Source organism: Acanthaster planci, linkage group LG12 (genome assembly GCF_054643075.1).
Source record: "Acanthaster planci isolate LZ-2023a linkage group LG12, COTS_SCS, whole genome shotgun sequence".
Taxonomy (NCBI): domain Eukaryota; kingdom Metazoa; phylum Echinodermata; class Asteroidea; order Valvatida; family Acanthasteridae; genus Acanthaster; species Acanthaster planci.
In genome coordinates this window covers 12,487,773-12,510,410 of record NC_141788.1, presented here as the reverse complement: position 1 = coordinate 12,510,410, position 22,638 = coordinate 12,487,773, and the positions used below count along the sequence as shown (strand labels likewise).

General features: G+C 40.3%; 1 protein-coding gene and 1 pseudogene across 11 annotated transcripts in view; both read right to left on the bottom strand.

Annotated features, from left to right (window-relative positions):
- Positions 1-22,638, bottom strand: part of LOC110988044 (serum paraoxonase/arylesterase 2-like) — a 190,888-nt gene that overhangs the window by 83,805 nt on the left and 84,445 nt on the right. For 8 of the 11 annotated variants that reach the window (XM_087144534.1, XM_087144535.1, XM_022251254.2 and 5 more), the window contains one exon: positions 19,074-19,129. In XM_087144534.1, coding sequence (XP_087000660.1) covers positions 19,074-19,129 — 56 coding nt within the window. Of the gene's footprint in view, positions 1-11,909; positions 11,996-12,468; positions 12,524-12,844; positions 13,190-13,788; positions 14,672-19,073; positions 19,130-22,638 lie in introns of all 11 variants that reach the window. The other 3 variants (XM_087144538.1, XM_087144539.1, XM_087144537.1) reach the window with 2 other exon arrangements.
- Positions 9,536-15,392, bottom strand: LOC147797163 (uncharacterized; annotated as a pseudogene).

Below are 22,638 nucleotides of genomic sequence, written 5' to 3'. Positions count from 1 at the left end.
ACCTCAAAGGGACAGTATCCATGATCGCCTAAAGCAACGGCAAGACACACAAAAAGCCTACTACGACAGACACACGCATGACTTACCACCACTGGTGCCTGGTCAAGCAGTTCGTACACAGAATCACGTCACCGGGCTCTGGACACCCGCAACAGTTGAGCAACAATGTCAAGAGCCACGGTCCTACCTGATCTCCACACCGAGTGGTGGGATTCTCCGCAGAAACCGCCGCCAACTTCGAGACACCACACCTGCCAAACGTGTCACCTTTGAAGAAGACGCCCCACCCCCACCCAGGCCAGATCAACTACCTCCACTGGACCCTCAACCTGTTCTGCAAAGTTCCAGTGGCAAACATTCCCAAACCAAACCCCAACAGCCGCCCCCTGCAAAGGCCAACCATATGTCACACGTTCAGGACGGGTCGTGACAAAACCGGACAGACTGTCTTTGTAACAAACCCTAACCCCCCGCCCCAAAAAAAAACAACCTATCTCACTCGTCAGCGCTGAGAGACTTACTGGAAACAATAGTTACAAGTAGAATTTCAAACATGGGCAACATCTGAAAAAAAGTTTACAAAGTTAACAAAAAAACAAAAAAAAACAAAAAAGTTAGAAAAAACCCAATCAGTTCATGATTTTATTGAAACGTTCAAAAAGAGCCTCCTTTCTTTACAAGTTGTGAAAGAGTACAAGAGCAGTTTTTTTTACCAATGGAGTTAGTAAGCCATAAACCAAAAACTCCAGCCGTTTGTTCCTTAGTGTTAATAGTTAATGCATATTAGAGTTGGACACTTGTTATTAGACTCTTCAGTGACTTTTTGTATTTTCTTAAGAGGGGGGATGTAACATATCCGCTTGTTGATTGTCAGAACCCCAACAACAGATGGCGTTCTTTTCCACACAATGTATGTCACGCTTCTGGAAACAAGACTAGGCGTCTTATCCATGAATAAACCACACCAGAGTCGAGTCCTAAATAGTTCTCCTCTGTCCATCCGTTCATCTTCCTAAAACGGTCCCGTACACTTTACACTGGGGACTTCTACCTTGGTTCCATGATCTTCTATTGTACAAAGATTCCTGGGACTTGACATGCCACACTCTTATTGTTGGCATTCATTGGGCTATCTATAAAACTGGAGTGTAAAAATTCTCACTAGAGACTTCTTTGACTGGGATGGTCAGGGGAACATCCACAACTGGGATGTTCCTGTATGTAAGTTTTTGTGTTTATTTCTTTAACAAAAACTTGGGATACTCCGCTCCAGCCATTCCTTATATCTGGACTGCTATGCTCTTGTGCATGTAGCCAGGGTATTTTTCTTCTGTTACGGGTCCATTTCTGGGGGGAGGGCGTTGCCCGCTTTGGGTTTGAGGTAGTTTGTGTTCACGCGTGTGTGATTTAAAATGGCCAACATGTGCAGGAGCATATTTAATGTCACTGCACCCTGCATGGTGCAGGGAGTAACTGCTTGTAGTTAAGTTAATTTGTTATCTCTATAGCCATATTCCTGTGTGATTAATTACTTGATTTTGTTTACTTTTTTTAGAAAATAAATAAGCCACTGAAAGATCTCTGCAGATTGGCAAGTTGGCCAAGTATCATACATTTCAGTTATTTTCTTTGATCCCATGTTTGTTATCGGGGTCCTTCATGGATTCTGTTACAGTTTTTGGTGGCAGCGGTGGGATTGAAATCTAAAAAAAATTAATAATAACTAGAATTAGTAGTTTATTTATCCTCCAAGATGGGGGTATGGTAATCAATATGAGTACAAAAAGTGGAGATGTAAGCAGGCAGTTGCATCAGTCAATTAAAATGATTGAAGAAGAAATTGACCAGAAATATTTAGAGCTGGGTTTGGCTGGTGCGGAGTCTTTGCCTGAGCCTGTGGGTTTTAGTCCCAGTCATGTATGTAGGTCCCTCCCCATGGTTGGCTCAGGACAAACCCAAAGTCATGCATATAAGTCTGTGAAAGTAGAACCTAATATGAGCCCTAGAACTTCAAAAATTGATTTGCCAGTAACGTCAAAAGTTGAATTTTCTTTGCCAAGTTCAACACAAAGTAACTTAGCTCAGACTGAACACGTAAACAATAATGGCAAATTGAAGTGTGTAGGGAAACCTAGTGATGCTGGTGGTATAAGTTGTCAAGCTGATTTTAGTACAGTGTCGAAGAAACCTGTGGTTCAGCCTGATGTTTATGAGGGAAGATTGGTTAACACATTTTAATTTGTGTGGTGAAATTAACGGTTGGACAGAAGAGCAGAAAACGAGGTTTCTCGCCGTTAAATTGAGGGGGCCTGCTTTGCAAGTGTACACTGACTTGTCCAACCCATGTAAATCCAGTTAAAGCAGACTTGTAGGGGCTCTTCAGGAACGGTTTTGTCCTCAAGGACAAACAGAGCTTTTTAGGGCTCAATTGAGGGCTAGGACACGTAGGAAGGGTGAATCCCTACAACAGCTCGCTAGTGACATTCGTAGACTGGTCTTGAAGGCATATCCAAATGTTTCTGTAAAAATTTAGAGAGGAAGTGGGAAGAGACCAGTTTATTGAGGCTATAGATTTACCGGATGTTAGAGTCCAAGTGAGGAGGGCAAAACCAGCAACATTGGGTAAGGCACTCACCTTAGCGTTAGAAGAGGAAGCTTTCATACAGTTGGAGTGTAATAGAGGTTCTTTGCCACAAAAATTTGTGGCGAGTACTAATAATGCCACATCAGTCATACAAGGTGCCCAGGTAAGCACTGAAATGGGAACTAAACTCAAACAAATAGAACAGACTCTTAGTGAATTGAAAGCAGTGCTTGAAAATCAGAGAAAAGGAAAATCGGATTCAGATTCATTTCCATTTGCTTGTTGGGAGTGTAAACAGAAAGGACACAGAAAAGCACAGTGTCCCACACTTGTACATTCAGGAGATAATATCAATAACACCCAGTCTGCTTTGAGTTCGGGAAATGACACTGGACTGGACAAGGGGCCATTGCCCGGTCCCAAGTAGAATGTAAGGCCCAGCCCCCAGTTTGCTTTGTTTTTGGTACGGTTGGTGGCGTTAGCGTGAAGTTTCTACTGGATACTGGTTTCTCGGTAACAATTCTTCATCCTCATATTTGGGAACAATTACCTTTAGATGTTAGACAGAGTCTGAGACCTTGGGATCAGTTGATTATTGCTGCAGAAGGAAGTACATTGCAAGTTCTGGGTTGTACAGAAATAGTAGTGCGATTTGGAAAATTTCATGGGCGTCATTTAGTTCTAGTGGTACCAATTACCCAGCCAGGTATATTAGGAATGGATTTTCTTACATTACATAGTGGTGTTCTCGATATTCCAAAGCAAAAACTTGAGTTTGATACATGTAAAATCCCACTGATTTCAGAAAGTGTGCCTCTGACATGCTGTAGAATTTCTATAGCGGAAACAGTAACGGTACCAGCAGGTCAAGAAGCAGTTGTGCCTGGCGAGTTGCATTTACGAAGTGGTAGTGTCTTGCAAGGAGCTGTAGAGCCATCTGGCCATTTCGTCTCAAAAGACGATGGTATTTTGATTGCTCATACTTATGTAAATTCTATACAGAGTAGGGTTCCACTAAGGATTTTCAATTTGCGACCTGATGCTAAAATTTTATATAAAGGTTCACAGATTGCTTTGTTACAACCAGCAGACATTGTTGATGAGACATCAACAACAGATAGTGTTGAGTTGGGCCCTGCTCTAGAAGAACTGTATGAGCGAAGCTCACAATCATTAAATCAAGATCAAAAGGTTAAGTTGAAAGAGTTACTCTATCAGCATAGAGATACCTCGGGTCGCACTAACTTAGTTTATCATGAGATTAATACAGGGAATGCTCGTCCAATTAGGCAACCAGCACGACGATTGCCACATCACCAGAAATCTGAGGCTCAAGCCCAGGTAGAAGACATGTTGAAATCTGGCGTCATCTCTCCCTCAAGTGGTCCCTGGGCAAGTCCAATTGTTCTTGCTAAAAAGAAAGACGGTTCGACTCAATTTGCATAGATTATAGGAAGTTGAATGATGTTAGTCTGAAGGATGCATATCCCTTGCCAAGAATAGATGACAGCCTAGATGCTTTATCAGGTTCAACATGGTTTTCCTCGCTTGATTTGGCTAGTGGTTATTGGCAGGTAGAAATGAATCCTGATGATAGACAGAAAACAGCATTTAGTACTGGAAGTGGTTTATATGAATTCACTGTTCTGCCTTTGGGTTTGACTAACGCACCCAGTACGTTTGAAAGACTTATGGAGTTGGTGTTGGCGGGGTTACACTGGAAAACATGTCTGGTTTATTTAGACGATATTTTGATTTATGCTCAAACCTTTGAAGAACATGCCTCACGATTAAGTGAAGTCTTTGCTAGGTTAACTTTAGCTGGGCTTAAGCCTAAGAAATGTGCCCTTTTCCAAGAAAAAGTTACTTATCTTGGCCATGTAGTTTCGGCAAAAGGAGTAGCTACAGATCCTGAGAAAACTAAGAAGGTCAGAGAGTGGCCCACGCCCACCAATGTCAAAGAAGTTGGGAGTTTTGTTGGATTGTGTTCATACTATAGACGTTTTGTCAAAGATTTTGCACGCCTTGCAACACCTCTGCATAAGCTCACACAGAAAGATGTTCGGTTTAAGTGGACTCCAGAATGCGAACATGCATTTCAGGTTTTGAAGGTTAAGCTAACTTCCACACCCATTTTAGCTTTTCCAGATTTCTCTCTCCCATTTTTACTTGACACAGACGCCAGTGGTGAAGGCACTGGGGGAGTTTTATCTCAGATTCAAGATGGTAAAGAGAGAGCTATAGCATATGCTAGTCGTAAACTGTCTAAAAGTGAACAGAATTACAGTGTCACCAAGAAAGAACTACTAGCTGTTCTTTTTGTGAAATATTATCGACACTATCTATATGGTAAAAGATTCATGATCAGGACTAACCATGGTTCTTTGAGGTGGCTTTTCAATGTTAAAGATCCTCAAGGTCAGTTGGCCAGATGGATTGAAACTTTGAGTACGTTCGATTTTGAGATTTGTCACAGGCCAGGTACTCAGCATAGGAATGCTGATGCCCTCTCTAGACTGCCTAGACCAACAGGTGTTAATAGAAGTTCACAGGTTTCATCATTTGTTTGTAGCTCTTTGAGTCCTACCTTTGTAGGTTTGAGCTTGGAGGAACTTCGTAAGGCTCAACATCATGATGAAACATTGGCTGTGATAATTAAATGGATGGAAGCAAGAGTAGACAAGCCACCTCGGGACCAGGTGATGTCCTGTAGTCGTGAGGTAAAAGGGTATTGGTACCTCTGGGAACAACTTGAGTTAAAAGATGGAATTCTGTATCGACATTGCAAGGTAAATTCATCCACTTTTATCCAAGTTGTTGTTCCCTCTGCAATAAAGAAAGATATTTTGATACAGGCTCATGATGCTAGAACTGCTGGTCACTTAGGTCAATTGAAGACATTTAAGAAAATTCAGCGTACTTATTACTGGCTCGGCTGTCGCACTGAGGTGCAACGGTGGGTCAAACAGTTTGAAGCCTGTGCTTGTAAAAAATCTCCTTCTGCTAAAGCACGAGCTGCCTTACAGAATTCTTTGGTAGGAGCTCCTTTAGAGAGAGTTGCAGTAGACATATTTGGTCCATTGCCACGATCCAGATTAGGAAATTGTTACATTTTAGTTGTTACAGATTATTTTACTAAGTGGGTAGAAGCTTATCCTCTTTGGAATCAAGAAGCAAAGACAGTTGCAAGAGTTTTAGTTGAACAATTTATTTGTCGTTTTGGGGTACCACTGAGCCTACATTCAGATCAAGGTTCTAATTTTGAGAGTAACGTTTTTCAGTCTGTGTGTAAATTATTAGGTATTCATAAAACTAGGACGACTGCATATCACCCACAGTCGGATGGTCTCATTGAAAGGCTAAATGTACAATTCAAAACATGTTAAGCATGTATCATAGAGAGGACCAATCAGATTGGGATGTTCATTTGCCATACGTAATGATGGCGTATAGGGCAAGTGAACAGGAGACAATAGGAGTAAGTCCAAACCGTATGATGTTCGGAAAAAAGTCACGTTACCATTAGACTTGTTGGTAACTCAACCTCATATAGGCGAGTATAGTAACGCTGAGAGTTATGCTACAGGGTTGTATGAACGAATGCAAAAGGCATTTAATGTAGCCAGGAAAAATATCAAAGGAGAACAGAAAAGACAGAAGCGCCTCTATGATGCCAAACTTAAGGGAAAACCCTATGCTATAGGTGATGAAGTCTGGTTATATTGTTATATGCGTAAGATTGGCCTTAGTCCTAAATTGCAGTCCCACTGGAAAGGCCCATATGTTGTCATAAAATGCATTTCAGATGCTGTTTACAGGATTAAGCACACTCTGGACAGAGAATCATTGTCCATTTCGACAGGCTTAAACCTTGTTTTTCAAGCAAGACTGAGCAGATTACAACTGACACCGAGGGCAACACACATTGGACATCACCAGCCAAGCTGAATCAAGTGAACTGGTTGGGCTGGACTACATGTCGACCACCAATGGAGGGGACTCCCGAAACCAGGGGGTCAAGGCACAAGACACTACCCGAGTCCTTGTCGATGGGCCCGAAACTACTAGAGAAGCTAAGGGAGTGGCTGGTAGAAACCCAAGGGACAAAGTTGGACTTCCACATGGCCTGGAGATACCCGACCCCGTTGAGATTCGAAGATGTGGTGCAGACAAGGCAGGTGGACAGACGGGGATGCTGGGTGCAAATAGGACAGACTCCCGAAACCAGGGGTCGTGATAGAAGGTGACCCTGACATCACTTTTGATTGGCCAGATGACACCAGTGAAGCTGATGGAGCAGTGGGTGGAGTCTACCGCAGCTTCAACACACCTGATCCTATCAACAAGATTTTGAGACAGAATATCGCTGATGTAACAGAGGCTGAATTGGTAGATTGGAGCTCACATCATGGAAATCAAAGGAATGTTTCTACAGGAGGTGTGGCATCTCCAATGCTTGACGTGCCTGCGGCCGGGGTACGTCAACGTCGGCGGAGACCGCCAGCATGGATGCGAACTGCGGAATATTTGATGTGAATTATTGGTGACCAAAGAACTGAAACACCTGGACACTGTGCCAACTGGGCTGCAGACCAGACACAAATATGAATTTTGTGTTGGCAAATTTGAAGTGAATAAGGTGTGGTCAACCAAGAATGGCTACAATGATAAATACTCATTTAGGCAGTCGTACTGAAAGTTTCCAAAATTGGTTGTTTATGATGAGCTTTGTGTATCACTTTGCTACCAGTTCCAATCATCTGTGATGTCTACATAACACAAGCTGGCAAATGTGTATTTTTCCAATTTGATGTTTTGAAGCATATGTATTTTTTTTCTTTGATAACCAGCAGAGTTGTAATGAAATGGTTAAGTGTTTAGAAAATGAAATAAAAGCTGACTCTCATGTACGACTAAGGTATTTTTGTTAAATATGGCATAAGGGAAACATTTTTGCGATTTTGAATAAGTGTATACTAAAATTGTGAGTAAGGCCCTGGTACGTGCCTTTTCCACAGAGGAGGGCAGTGTAACAAAATTAGTTTTATTTTTGTTGTGTGTTGCAGATTTTATTTTAAATTGTTATATTTTTGATGTTCATGTATATGTGTAGTTTGCTTTCCATATTAGTTGATCTGGATTTAAATGTAGGACTATACCACTATGTTTAGTCCCACTAAATGGAACAGTCCAACATGCCACACCTTTCATTGTTAAGTTAATTAGCCTATTGGGGACTTCTACCTTGGTTCAATGATCTTCTATTGTACAAAGATTCCTGGGACTTGACATGCCACACTCTTATTGTTGGCATTCATTGGGCTATCTATAAAACTGGAGTGTAAAAATTCTCACTAGAGACTTCTTTGACTGGGATGGTCAGGGGAACATCCACAACTGGGATGTTCCTGTATGTAAGTTTTTGTGTTTATTTCTTTAACAAAAACTTGGGATACTCCGCTCCAGCCATTCCTTATATCTGGACTGCTATGCTCTTGTGCATGTAGCCAGGGTATTTTTCTTCTGTTACGGGTCCATTTCTGGGGGGAGGGCGTCGCCCGCTTTGGGTTTGAGGTAGTTTGTGTTCACGCGTGTGTGATTTAAAATGGCCAACATGTGCAGGAGCACATGTCACTGTCACTGCACCCTGCATGATGCAGGGAGCAACTGCTTGTAGTTAAGTTAATTTGTTATCTCTGTAGCCATATTCCTGTGTGATTAATTACTTGATTTTGTTTACTTTTTTTAGAAAATAAATAAGCCGCTGAAAGATTTCTGCAGATTGGCAAGTTGGCCAAGTATCATACATTTCAGTTATTTTCTTTGATCCCACGTTTGTTATCGGGGTCCTTCATGGATTCCATTGCAGTACTATCATTGCAATCGTATGTGAACTCTTCCCTTTTTGGATGTCAGCAGACATGGCAGAGCAGGGGAGTAGCAACAGGCATGACAACTGTACCCCCAGAACTGTGGGGTCCAACGTCCGCCACACTCCAGCAGGGCAGACATTGGACCCTCACTTTTGGGGGGGAGTGTTGGGGATGCACTACCGTAGTCTGCAAATAGAGCTTCGTTCAGCAGATGAATAAAAAATTGGTACATAAACAATACACGCTGGCCATCAGCATTTTTTTGAAGCATGAAATAAAAGCCGAACATTCCATGAATCACTTTGTGAATTTTTACACGATACAAGGTTGGCAACCAGGTTGCAAGCCGCTTAATTAACTCTAGCACTGGCACACCCCCTCCTAAAGAAACTGTATTTGCTACGCCACTGCATGTATGTTCTGCGGTCTCCTCTTTAGAAGAAAATACATGTAGGCCAAACTAGTATTCATTAAACTACTTAATGGTTAACCCCATGTGTCATGGTAAAATTGACCCTCTCACCCCAGCCCATATTAAAGTCTTAGCTTGTTTCCTTGACATTTTCCCCATTATCTTATTCAGGTGAGCCAGCATATCGGTTAAACAAATCAGACCCTGACTGGACACAGATCTTAAAAATGGGCCATAACAGTGGATCACTGACTGGGGGAACGCATCAGTCATTTGAGAGATACCAGCATGTATACGAGAGAAAAAAGCATAGGGCAACAAATGAGGTGGCATGTGCACTTCTTGACCTACATAAACAGGCAGCAGCTATCCCACAAGATATCTCCATACCCGAGGATGCAGCTGAAGAACCTATCAAGAACCAAGAGACACAAACAGAGTTGGAATGGGATAAAGAGCTGATGCAGCTGATGGAGGATAACATCATGCTGAGGGAAGCTTTGCGTGAAAAGGATGCTACCATAGACTCCCTATCACTATGTGAGGATTCCTTAAAGAATGATGAGCAGAAACTCTGCTTCTACATAGGCCTACCATCATGGATTGTATTCATGACAGTTTTCGACTTGGTGGCTCTTTATCTACCAAAAACTGCAAATTGCAAGCTTTCAACATTTGACCAGATATTATTATTTCTCCTGAAGATCAGACTCAACCTGGCAAATATGGATTTGGGGTACAGATTTAACATTCATAATTCAACAGTTTCTAGGACTTTTCATCGGGTCCTGAACATCATGGCAGCAAGAGTAACCCAGTTCATACACTTGCCTTCAAGGTTTTCCTTACGAGAAAGTATGCCGACAGCTTTCCGAAAATTCTACAGAAAATGCTGTATTATAATAGACTGTACAGAAGTGTTCACAGAACAGCCAAGCAATCTTCTTGTGAGGGCTCAGATGTGGTCACAGTAAAAACACCACAACACTATCAAATTTCTGATTGGGATAACCCCTCAAGGAATTGTGTCGTTTCTTGGCAAGTGTTGGGGTGGACGAACATCGTATAAAAAAAATAACTGAAAATAGTGGACTGTTAAAGTACTTGGAACCTGGTGATGTAGTGATTGCGGACAGCGGTTTCACAGTAGGTGACTATTGCAGGCTTGCTTTGTCCGAGGTATGCATTCCGCCATTTACTCAGGCAAAGACTCAACAAACCAAAAAAGAGGTCGACTGGAGCAGAGAATTGTCAACTGTCCGTATTCATGTAGAGAGAGTAATTGGAACCATCAAACAAAAGTATAAAATTTTACAGGGCACTCTCCCATTTGTCGCATAATTCTTGGTTTCAGGAGCATAGTCAGGATTTTCCACAATCAGAAATTCTTGATTACCACTGTGTAAATAATGCCTTGAAGTGAACAATCCTACTAACTACCATTTTCCATCCACTTAACATACTTAAGTTTGGAAATCCAGGTACATGTGACTGCTGTTTAAAGGAAAACTCCACCTGGATTTAATTATCGCATTTTGAAAAGAGTCAACTGTTACTGTGAATTCCGTTTTGTTTTATCAAAATCGGTCAAGGATATGGTGAAAGAAAATTTTTCTACACCGCGGCTGCCATAAAGAGAGCAGCCCTTTTGTTTACAAATTTCGCTACATCTGGGATCCTGTGACATACATATAGAGGCTACACCTCAACACAGCGTTGTGTGAACTGCCACGTCACACCAATGTACATGTACAAGTATGTAATGTACATGTACATACATAGGCATGTAGACATGTATGTGGTCGGCCACGGCCAGCCATGTGTGTGTACGCACATGTACATGTTTATGCGGTGATCTCGTGTATTGCTTTGCCGGGTACAATTGAGTACCAGTTGAGTTGTGCCATTCCAAATTTATTCTTTCAGTTTTACGTAATGGTGGATACCATACAATGGTCGGGTGCTCTACACAATACACATCCCTGTGCAATTACACAGGTCTGGGTATTATACTGTTCTAAGTTCATTATTTTAATTTTCATTATTTAATATTCTGTACATATATTTATAAATATATATGTATATGTATATTTATAGCAACTTTTCTTTATATTACCGGTATCACAAATAAATGAATAATTTTGCCAAATCTTTGTTTATTCCTGTGAAAAGGTTTTTTTAATCATTTGGCACTTCTAAAATTTGGGGGGAAAAGTGCACTTTGCCAATTGCACACATGTACTTGAAACAAACATTTTAACACTTTACATATACACTGTAATTCACTTTACTGCCAATTCATCCTTTTTGAATGAATGGACATGTACATGTATTGCATCAACTGGTACTCTTCTTTCTTCTTAGACCTACTAAATTGAGGCAAGTGTCTGCAATGAGGACAGCACCACTTCAACTTGCCTTTTGGTGGGCAGCGTACTCTTAGACATTCCATATGAAACTTTTTGATGGCGCATTTCTTATTGCCACATTCTGGTATAGTGTCATGTGCAGGCATATTGCGGTAACGGTATAAAGGCCCTTCCAGGATCCTCTTCTTCCACCTCTGCAGCCACAGTCTCAGTGTTGTGCTGTGTTATTACAACACCATCGTCATTGGAAACAACTCTCCTAGTTATCCATTTGCCAACAAGTTCTGGAAGGACACCATACTTAACAAAGGGGTTAACTCTGTCCACAACAGGGGTGAAAAACTCCTCATCTCTCCGAATCCTCTCAGTGATCATCTTCTCAGAGTTCCACACAATGAAATCACAGTATGCCTTGTTGCAAATGTTCATTTGGGCTTGAACTTAGTAGTAATAGGAATGATCTATTTTCAGGGACTACACATTGTCCCTGACCTGCATACAAAATGAAGAGAGATCCTCCTGGTCTTGGTCTGCTACATCTGGTAAGTTCTTCTTGCAGTATGTGAAGGGGCATTTTATTTCCAGGAGGCCCCATCCACAGCAATCACAGTTGACAAGGCCATCTGGGCTGGCACCAATAAATGGGTTTTCTTTACACAAGTGTAACCCACCTTCTTGGCAACTGAAGTTTTGGTGCTTCTCCAACTCTCTGTTCACAAATTCTGTTTGTGCCCTTGCTTCGTGCTCACAACCGTATCTGTAATGAAAATTAAAAGTACATTCAAATCAAACATAACAAGAAGTTACTGTCAAAAGAACATGGGAATTATATGTGCATACATTTTAACATAAGATAATTAAGGGAGGGTCTTAAGATTCATCAAGTCATCCCTGACTAAATGTAAAAAAAAAGGAAATTGTATCATTTCAACTGCTGGCCTGAATACCAAGTATATGCTTTATATTGTTTGTTTATTCCGTATTTTATTCAAATGTTTCAGAATCACTAGTTCCTGGACAGCCGGTTGCCTACTGATGCCGTTGGTATAACATCTGCTCATATGTAACACAAACAATGTTGCTGCTGAAGCTGCTGACGAAAAACTGTATGATTCTGGATAGCAAATTCTCTTTATTAGACTTGGTGATGGCATTGAGAGGTTGGTTTGTGTAGCAGCTTTGAATATGAAGCTGTAACTCTGCCAATCCGTTGGTAAAGCCACAACTTACATGCTGATTGGGTTCTTGTTGCCCTTTCCACAGCTTCTATTTGTCTGTCAGTAATCTGTGAAAATGGTAAATCAATGAATAAACAATATAATTTGATTACAATTGAAATCATAAGAAATCAGAAAACATATCACATGGCACATGCTAAATTTGGATTTCTGAAGGAACCAGCCCTAGAGGTTGCAAAGTTAGTGTCACCCGCTTCTGGGATAAATAAAATTTTGGTTCGAGGAAATACATTAATTCGGGAGGAACAATATTTTTTGGGGGGGGCAAACTTGACAATTTCCTGGGGAGGGAATATCAAATGTTACAAATTTTGCTTTAGTAATCTGCCAAAAGTCTTGCAACAGAACTTTTGCATTAGGTTATGTACCTGTACAGTGGAATAAACATGCTCACACTCCTCAATTAGTTACAGGTAACCCAGCTCCAAGGTGTTCGGGTCATACAAGTAGCTCAGTGATTGGGGGTAATTAGTGTTTCTGCTGAGAGGCAAAAATTTGTCGGCATAATTGTCCAACACACGAAGTACAGCTGGCTTGAACTTGCAGGTGAACATCTTAGCATAGCAGGCACCAAGCTCGGTTTGTGTAGGACGAGGTATTTCTGCAACAGTCTTATTCATCTTTGGTGTAGGCTCAGTTGTGATTTTATCTGAGATCTTTCGTTTCATGCTGGGTCTGATGAATGCTATGTCACGTACACAGGCAGTGCACACCTGTTTCAAAGAATTAAATGGGAAATTCGATTATTTGGATCAATTTTCATTCATTCCTTTGAAATTTTTTAACGAATAATTTACTTTTGAATCTTAAGATTTCTGTCCCTTTTCATATTAATCTGCTCGAAAGAAGCCTCCGTAGTGCAATTTTTTCCTCATTTAAAATAAAAGAAACTTTTCCCTTCCTTTGCATGAATTTGCATTTGAATATTCAAATTTGAAAAATAATATTCAAATATTTCAGCACAGTCCTCTCCAACTAGTAATGCAATCCCAAAGCACTGTCAAGTTATAAAAAGATTTAAATTACAACTGATATTTGCGTTATTAAAAAGCTGTATCCTCTCAGAGTGATCCCTGTTCACCACTTCCCAGGTTGTATCGTGTTATTGGGGCGTAATCCCTGGCTACATGGTATTTCAGGTTTCATGGCTTCTGGCTATTTCCCCCTAACATTGACAAATGAGAAGAGCCACCAACATAGGGCTGGGTAGCTCAGTCGGTAGAGCACACTATTCAGGAGGCTGCAGATTCAAATCCTGCTCCAGTCAATTTCTTTGTTCATCTTTAAAATAAATTACAACTGAAATTCTTACCTCTTGTGTTGGAGGTAACCACACACGTCTGAGAGGTGCAAGACTAAGATCCACTTTGTTGCCGTATATGCACTGCTCTAGCAACAGCAGATACTGCACATGCAATATGCGAGCATGCTTCTCCCAACCTGCTGGACATAAAAAAGGTGAAAGCAGTTCAATATTTAATTGCATAACCCTTCCATGATTGACTTACTGCATACTTGAAAAAATGTGTTCCTATCAAAATTTTCTAGCAAACTAGTCTTCAGTAGTACAGGTCCACAGTTGAATTGAATTACAAAATTATATCCTGTGTGAAAATGCTGACAATTGACATCCCTGTTTGGTAACACAGCAAAGGTAAAAATTATAGTACAACCACCGCAGATTTACAGGGACCAGGTGTGGAGTTCTGCTGGCCATGCATGGAAAGAAAGTGGGAACACTGAGAATTTACGTGAAGGAATTTAAGTGTTGCATGGAGTTACTGCAAGGCCATTGAAGAAATTGTTTGCATAACCAATTCCTTACCTGATTAGAAAGGCAAAAAGAGTCCTCTAGTTTCAAGCTGACCTAGCATGGTAAATTTAGTTCACAATAGTTGGTAACAAAATCAATACTCGTGATGATGTCGGTCCAAAATTACCTTGCTTAAAATAGTTATCTTTTAACACATTTCTTACCCTGCCATACAGTCACAATGAGCTGCAAGAATTTCTCCGGATTTTTCAGCAACAAACCATACACTTGTCAGTGTTGCCCGCACTGCTTGGGAATGCCTTACTTGTGCTGATATGAGGAACCGTTCTTGTTTCTATTCTGATGTATACTTGTAAAGTTTCAGTGTTCTTACCCAGCCTGCTCCAACAAAACTGTCTGCTCCAAGGCAAGATTTGAATGCCTCAAAAATTAACAAATAGAAAAAGAAATGAAGAAATAAACAAAATGAAGCACCAGTCATGCATGCTTCAACAGAATGACAAATGAGAATTGATTCAGCATCCAACTTACTCTACTGTAAGTTGTGTAAAGCTAAAGGTGAAACCTTATCCAGAATCGTCCATCGATCATCACCCAAAACAATGGCACAAAGTAACTTTGTAGTCCTGGAGCAAAACATACAGATATAGGTCTACATGTACATGGGATGTAGGGCCTACGTCTGTGACATGCAGTCTGCATGGTTGACATGGCATGCACTATGCATGCACGATTTATGGTCACGATAGTGGTTGGCAATATTCGAAAACAAGATCATGTCATACATGCCTGAACTATGCTTGGCTAATGGGGTAATCTGGAATTTTTACTAAATTGATATCCTAAGTTTTATTATATTTTAATAAAGCCTACATAAAACACAACCCACGGTCATGACGGTCCCACCTTTGTCTCGGCTTTAGTGTAAGGACTATAGACGTGTGTATCATGTACACAGACAAATCACATTGACGAATCTTTGGAATGTCAACAGGACTGCTTTCCCAGTCCTCCTTCGCCATGCTGTACGGGTCTTTCCACAACCCACATGTTCTTATTTTGGTGATGTATCTTGATTTTGCTTCATTTTTTAACTTCAGTTTGACATACTTGGACAACTGCACAGCCGCCGTGAAAGCCATGTCGGAAGTTGTCATCGCGGAATGAGGAACGATCGTTGCATTGCATGGCATGCATGAATTCAGCCAAAACTGTCATCATGATCATGAACGTGTAGTTGATGTGAATTATTGTTAAAGCAAAATTTAGTCATTCAACAGCAATTTAATTGTTTTGTACATATTAGTTCAATTTAAAATTATTTGTGAAAAAATCCACTAACAAATCAACATGTGGGGTCACAGGCAATAAAAATTGCAAACTTTGCTCGTCATTAATTAACTGTTTGCTGAAAAGGAAACGACGACGAGTTACTGTAAAGATGGTAGCAGAGAAGTATCGATCATGTATCGGTAAAAGTGTGCACTACCTCTATATTTAGGTTTTCTATTTTCTGACGATCTCCAAGATATGAAGCCATCCAATGGTGAATCGCTCCTTTAACACTATAGAGCTTCTCCAAACAATCCAATACCATCCCATAATTAATGGTATCAAAGGCTGCGGACAAGTCAAACAGCACTAACCCGTTATATATAATTAACATCTCCCCAACGCAAAAATACATCTTGAAAATAGTTCGCCGTACCCGCTGCTTCATTTGATTCAGACCGGCCAGCCAACCCCGGCAAGCTCGGTGGTCGAGTGGTTAAGACATCTGCACTAGTAAGCAGGAGGTCGTGGGTTCGAGTCCCACCCGAGTAAGCTTGTGAGTTTTTTCACAAGCTCTCGGATAAGCACTGAGCATACAGTGCTTATTAATATACGTTGGGTAAGGGCAAACCCGTTATATATAATCAAACAGCACTAAGTTGGCTTCTCTCTTTTGTCAGTACCATGCAGAATGTCGTTTTGTATACTGGCCAAGGCTGTCTCAGTGGAATAGTTCTCCTATTGGCTGACTGAATCTTGTGTTCAAGTTTATTCTTCAGGCCACACATATTCAGGGTCCTGCCACTTGTTAGCGAATGCCTTTTCCAGGGGTACAGTTTGTCCATTCGAGTGGACTCTGTACCCAGAAAAGACTTGCATGATCTTCAACATCTCAGCAGACCATACATGGAGCTCTTTGCAGCAGTGGACAATGCTCAGTTGCCAGTGTTCTGCGTCAGATTTGACAACGGACACATTAACTAGGATGACATGCTGGCATACGCCTTCTCTCCAGCATATCCAAGATTGAAGAGGACCACTGCTATGTGTTCCTTATTGCCCCCAAGCCAGGTCAACCATGTTTCTCATGCCTGATCAGACTCCTTGCACATCAACAGTTGGTCCTACTGTCCAGGAGGGATTTTTTTAACAGCCCAAGTCTAGTGTTGTGCACCCAAATCCAGTGGACCAGCACCTGACACACTGGCCCTTGTGCAGTGATCCTCCTGAGCAGCAGGACTGTCCCTTGACCCTGTCACCGTGGCTGCATAGGGACGACATCTGTCCACCTACAAGATGTACGACAGCAGATTGTGGCATTTCACTTCTTTTTGAGAGAAACTGGATGTGGATCCAACCAAAGCACCTGTAGTCTCCATGGCCGATTTCTTCATGTGCCTTTTTCTCTCAAGACTCCAAGTAGCCACAACTCATAACTACCACAACAGATACCCCAAAATATCATATTAGAGGGGACAAAAAGATCTGTCATTAGAGTGGTATGCCTAAGAGATTTGACGTAAATGTAGTTAATTTTTTATGGCCAAAAAACCTGGTTTGGAGGTAAGACTCATAGATATTTGATAGTAATTTTGGCACCTTTTTCCAACATTTAGAGGGTATGTTGTATAAATGTTTCTTTGAATTTTGTTGCCTGTTTTTATCAACTGTGAGGAGTCCAGGATACAACTGATATTTGCTACAAACAGTCTTCTTTTTTTTGATAATGCTCACTTGCATGGACATCATGTACCACACACATGTGTACAGTGAAGCTTCTAAACACATTACTTACCAGAATTTGTCTCTTTGACATTTAATCAGACTAGCATTCTATATCATAAGGGAACAGCAGATTTGCTTGCAGGCTTTGAAATAACTTACTGTTTTGTGTAAGAAATGCAAAATCTGTTGATGCACATGTATTTAAACTTTGTCAAAAATGTACATGTGCATGGATGTGTATCTTTTAGTGAAAGCTTTTCTTAGCATTGTACACTGAGTTTCTGTAAGTTATGGGTTCCGTGATGTGATGCTTGAGTACATGTGCATAAACTGCACAATATAAATATTAATATTGTTTATATGATAATGTATAAGCTTTACATTAAAGGTAATTACATTTCTGAAATTTCTTTTTTTGTAAGTCAAGTTCCTGATATCAATCATGCACCAAGTTACTTTGTTGATTTCTTTTCCCAAAGTTTGGTTACTGCATTTCCAAAAATTTCTCTGCAGAAAAAAAGCAGTTAATTCCACACAGGTATAAAATAACACCATCACAAAGTGTAAGTCAGACCACCATTAAATGTAATATTATCTACATGTACATGTAGTTATCATCAAACTGCCTTGATATCTTTAACAACACAGGCATTGCCAATTTCAAACCGTACAAAAATATTTCTTGTACATGTGAATGGTCACAGACAAAATTGTTGTACTTTTAACAAAAACGTTGTATTAACCATAACATAATAGAAATGTTAAGCATATATTTCCCCACAGGAACATGCTCAATTCAGTTTGAACTGATAATGTTCACTACATGTATAAGTGGATGTTTGTCTAAATAGAGTTTGTACACTTGTCAACTCAAAAAATGGGAAAATCCCCCCCCCAAAAAAAAAGAAAATGGAAAAGAATCCAAGATGAAATGGGGACAAGAATGGGCAGAAATCCTGGAGGTGGAGAGATATATCCCCCACTTGTTGACCCGGCGGGGATAACCAATATAGTCATCCCTCCTCCCCTTACTTTTCAACACACTTGGTACCTGTATGAGACCCTTATAGCCAGCACCACCGACTCCACACCTGCCGGTGTCACTATTTCACCAGGGATGGAGGCGGTGGTGAGCTTTCAGAAATCATTCCATGTGACAAGAAATCTCCACCAATGGGAAAAAGGGACAATGAGTTTGTTTTGAAAAATCTCAAAATTGACCCCTTGCTTCCACTGTTGGTTCATTCGTTTGCTAAAAATAAGTGCTACCGCTGCCCTCATTTTAGAAAGAGCCTTACAAGAGTCTTGCCCCACCTCCTGGTGATGCCAATGTCAGTTCACTGTACTACCCACTGCTTTTTTGGTAACCCTATAAGTAAAGGTCACACACCTTTTAGTCCTGGAATCAAGTATGTTACAAGCCTGACCTTGCAACGCACAATAAGACAATGCTAGCTCATGGATGTCGCCAGGAATTTTTTAGCTGGGGAGCTTTTTTTAGGGGGAATTTCTGGGGGAAAAGATCCTCACCAAGAAACTGATACACAATTTCCAATGGAAAAAGATTGATTTTAAGGTCTTTTCTTTTAACAAATTCGTGATTTTCATCCTCTTCCATTTGTTTCAACATATTTTTCCTTTTTTTAGTGGGGCGGGGGGAGGAGCAAGTATCCCCTGCCCCCAAATGCCCATGTGTTAGCTTCATTCAGTAAAGCTTTGACTGAATAAAGCTAGCTCCTTTTATTCCAAATTGGCTTGGAATGAGAGCCTGAAGCAAAAGAACAATTACGCCATGGGAAATGCACATCAAAGATGCCTGTACTTACCGAGGTTATCAAAGCCAAGCCATTCTTCAATACGTAAATATCCTCTGAACCAGTATCTGTCAAAGATTTATGATACCAACTGATAATTAGTCAAGTACATGAGCATCTAAGAATGCAAAATGTGTAGTCTATAAAAGCTTTTTTAGAAAAGAGAAATCTGATAATCATAATCACAGAACCCAAGGTTCTCTTTTCAAGGGAGATGTTGGATAGAGTGTGAAATTAAAGAAAGACAGTGACCATTCCATACTAGTAACAAAATTTATCTGACCAAATGTTCTAAAAAAATGAATTATGACACATTAATATGAGGAAATCCTGTGTTGGCAACATCCAACTAACATACAGTTGTGCTCAAAAGAGTATGAATAACTTTGAGCACAACTGTATGGATGAAACTTTGCTTTGTGGAAAACCACTATGGGTGGGCCTCATCCATGAAATCTTGGTGACTATTAATGGAAATGATTCAAGCCTACTGGCAGCCTGGATGTCATAGTCCAACCTGGGTTATGTACATGTTCACTGTATACCTGTACACACATAGACATGGATGTACAGTACTAAGGGTTTAATGGACAACACACCTGTTGAACATGTACATGTTGATGTTATGCAGACCAGAAATGTTGTGGGGACACATTTTTCTCCCCACGTCACTTGTGACTACGGTAACAAAAACTGCCCCCTAAACAAGGTGCAGGAATTAGAAGTCTGCATGGCTAGCAGCCCTCTCTCCTGCTGTGTTCTCCACTTATGAAGCATGTGTCAATAACATGTACATGTTTTATCGAAATAACCAATGTTACTCAGCACAAGGAATTCATAGCTACAACGCATACTGGCTGTAAAAAATTCATCTAGGTGACATCACAATTAAACTTTGACACAATTTGACCTCAGATTATGAATTTTGGCCAGAGTTGTTGCTCAAAGAAAATGTTTGCTTTCTCACTGTTGCCATACAAAGGATCAAATCTAACTCCAAACAATAAATGTCAAAATCTAACACCGCTTTGTCTGTCTAGTAGTATATTCTTATAATGTGCAGGTTTTACATTGTGTACTAACTGATGTGAACTAAGCATGCAAATCACAACTTGCGCTTTACTGATATTATATTCTGCACAGGTGCATCTAAATGTACTATACAGTAGATTCCATTCAGTCCATTTAACTCCTCGTTGATTATTACTCCAAGACATTTGGTATTTTTGACCAGTTTAATTAAGCTCTGGTTAACTGATATTGTGATTTCACTTGAATTCTTCAGTTTTGCCTTGGTCCCTAAAATCATGAAATTGGTTTTATCAAAATTCAACACAAGTGTATTACTCTCTAACCATCTGCTCATTTGGTCTATCGCAACATTTAATTTGTCAGCAACTTCATTTGCACTTTTGCTGCAGATGGCAACAGTGGTGTCATTGGCAAACATGTCCACTATGCCATCAGCGACTGCTGACGGCATGGAATTTATATATACAGAGAATAATAGCGGGCCCAGAATTGAGCCTTGTGCCACTCCGCTGACAACCTTTAATCGATCAGAGTAGACTTTATTAAAGCACACCCTTTGAGTCCAGTTTGACAAAAAGTTAGAAAACCAGTTCAGCGTGTGATTTGAGCAACCAAGGGAGTTGAGTTAAGAAAGGAGAGTGTTGTGGTCAATTGTATCAAATGCCTTCCTTAGGTCAATAAAAGCCACTCCATTAAATAAGCCAGTTTCAAAGTTACTGCTCCACTGGTTGACTAATTTTGCTAGAACAGTTGATGTAGAGTGCAAACGTCGAAAACCAGGTTGATTAGCATGCATAAGTTCATTGTCATTAATATATGCATAAAGCTGATCGTAGACAGACTTTTGCAAATTTTACTGATTACTGGGAGGACAGATATTGGTTGGTAATTGCCTAGGTCAGACTTGTCAACAGTTTTATATACCGGCGTGACCTTTGCACTTTTAATAATTTTAGGCATTAAACCAGATTGTAAAAACCAGCTAACAAGTTTAGTTAGCGACTCGAGAATTACAGGCAGAGCAATTTTTAGTAGACTGCAACTGACATCATCATCCCCGGTGGCCTTGTTTGTATCCATCTTCTTTATGATCCCAGCAACATAACTTTCAGAAACAAATTTGATGTCAAAACCATTTTGAACCTTATCATTCCGATACGATGCACACGTTTTGTGATTGTGATTCTCTGGCAATTTCACGGTCACTTTCTTTGGGCAGTTAATAAAATGTTTGTTAAAGACACTTGCAATATCGTCAGGCTATCACATTTTTGGCCTTCGTGATGGATCAAATTGGGTAAAGTGTTTTTTTCTTCAAGATTCCCTCACTAATACAATTCCACATTTTTTGCCATTTCCTCTGTTGTCCCAAAGAACACCACAATAATAATCAGATTTTTCTTTACGCATTAATAAACAAGTGACTTGGTTTCTAAGTGGGTGGTATGCACTCCATTTATTCTGTATTATTTGATTTTACAGCAGCTTTATCCATTTTATCTCTCTCTTTCATCATGTCAACAATATCATGCGATATCCATGGACATGCATTTTTCCTCACATTTTTTGTCGAAGAGCAACATGGGAATCAACGACATTTATGAACATGTCAATCCATTCTTCACAAGGCAAGTCAATGTCTTCAGTGGTATCAAGAATATCCTATTGTTGACAGGATAATTCATGGATAAAATTTTGTGTGTCAAGCTTTTGCAATGGCCTGTATGATACGATTATGGCCATGCTGGGCTTGAACATGATGCTTAGTATTCCTTATAGTGTAGATAAGGAAATGGTCACTGATACCTGTGTAAAACACTCCACTCTCATTATGTACATTTTGGTTATTAACAAATATTAAATAAATAGTAGCTTCGACTAGTGACCCTTGTTGGTTGCTGGATTAACTGGGTTAGCTCATACATCTCGGTATAAAACTTCAGATTACCTGTACTACTGTTTGGCACACTCTTGGAAAAATTGCAATTAAAATCATCTAGTAGAATAATGTCATTATTAGCCATTACGTCTGCGGATAGATCATTATCAATTTTTTCAAAGGAAAGACTAGTAGAATTAGGTGGTTTTGTAAACAGATCCAACTAAAACTGGTGCACATTGGCCATATTTTACTTCAAGCCAAATAATTTCTAGATGCTCGGATTCGATATCAAATCTTCTTGTGAAAGTAAGGTGATTGCAACACCTCCGCGGTGCCTAGTTCAGTCTTTTCTCACAGTAGTAAACCCATCAATTGATATTTCATCATCTGATACTGTCACACAGTGTTTCATTGAGACAAATTACATTAAAAGGCTTCAACTTCAATAAATGTCGGAGATCATCTATTTTGCTAACCACAACCTTTATACCTCTACCGTTAAGTTTAGGAATGGACCCGCTGATTAAGTCAGGGCCACTTATGGTGTGGGATGATTCGATTGCTTGTGTCTGCAGCCACGTGGATGGTACTGCTGGTACTTGAACCACTTGGTCGCTTGTGATGGTAGTGGCTGGCGTGGTCTTAGGTAAGAACGGTTGTCCT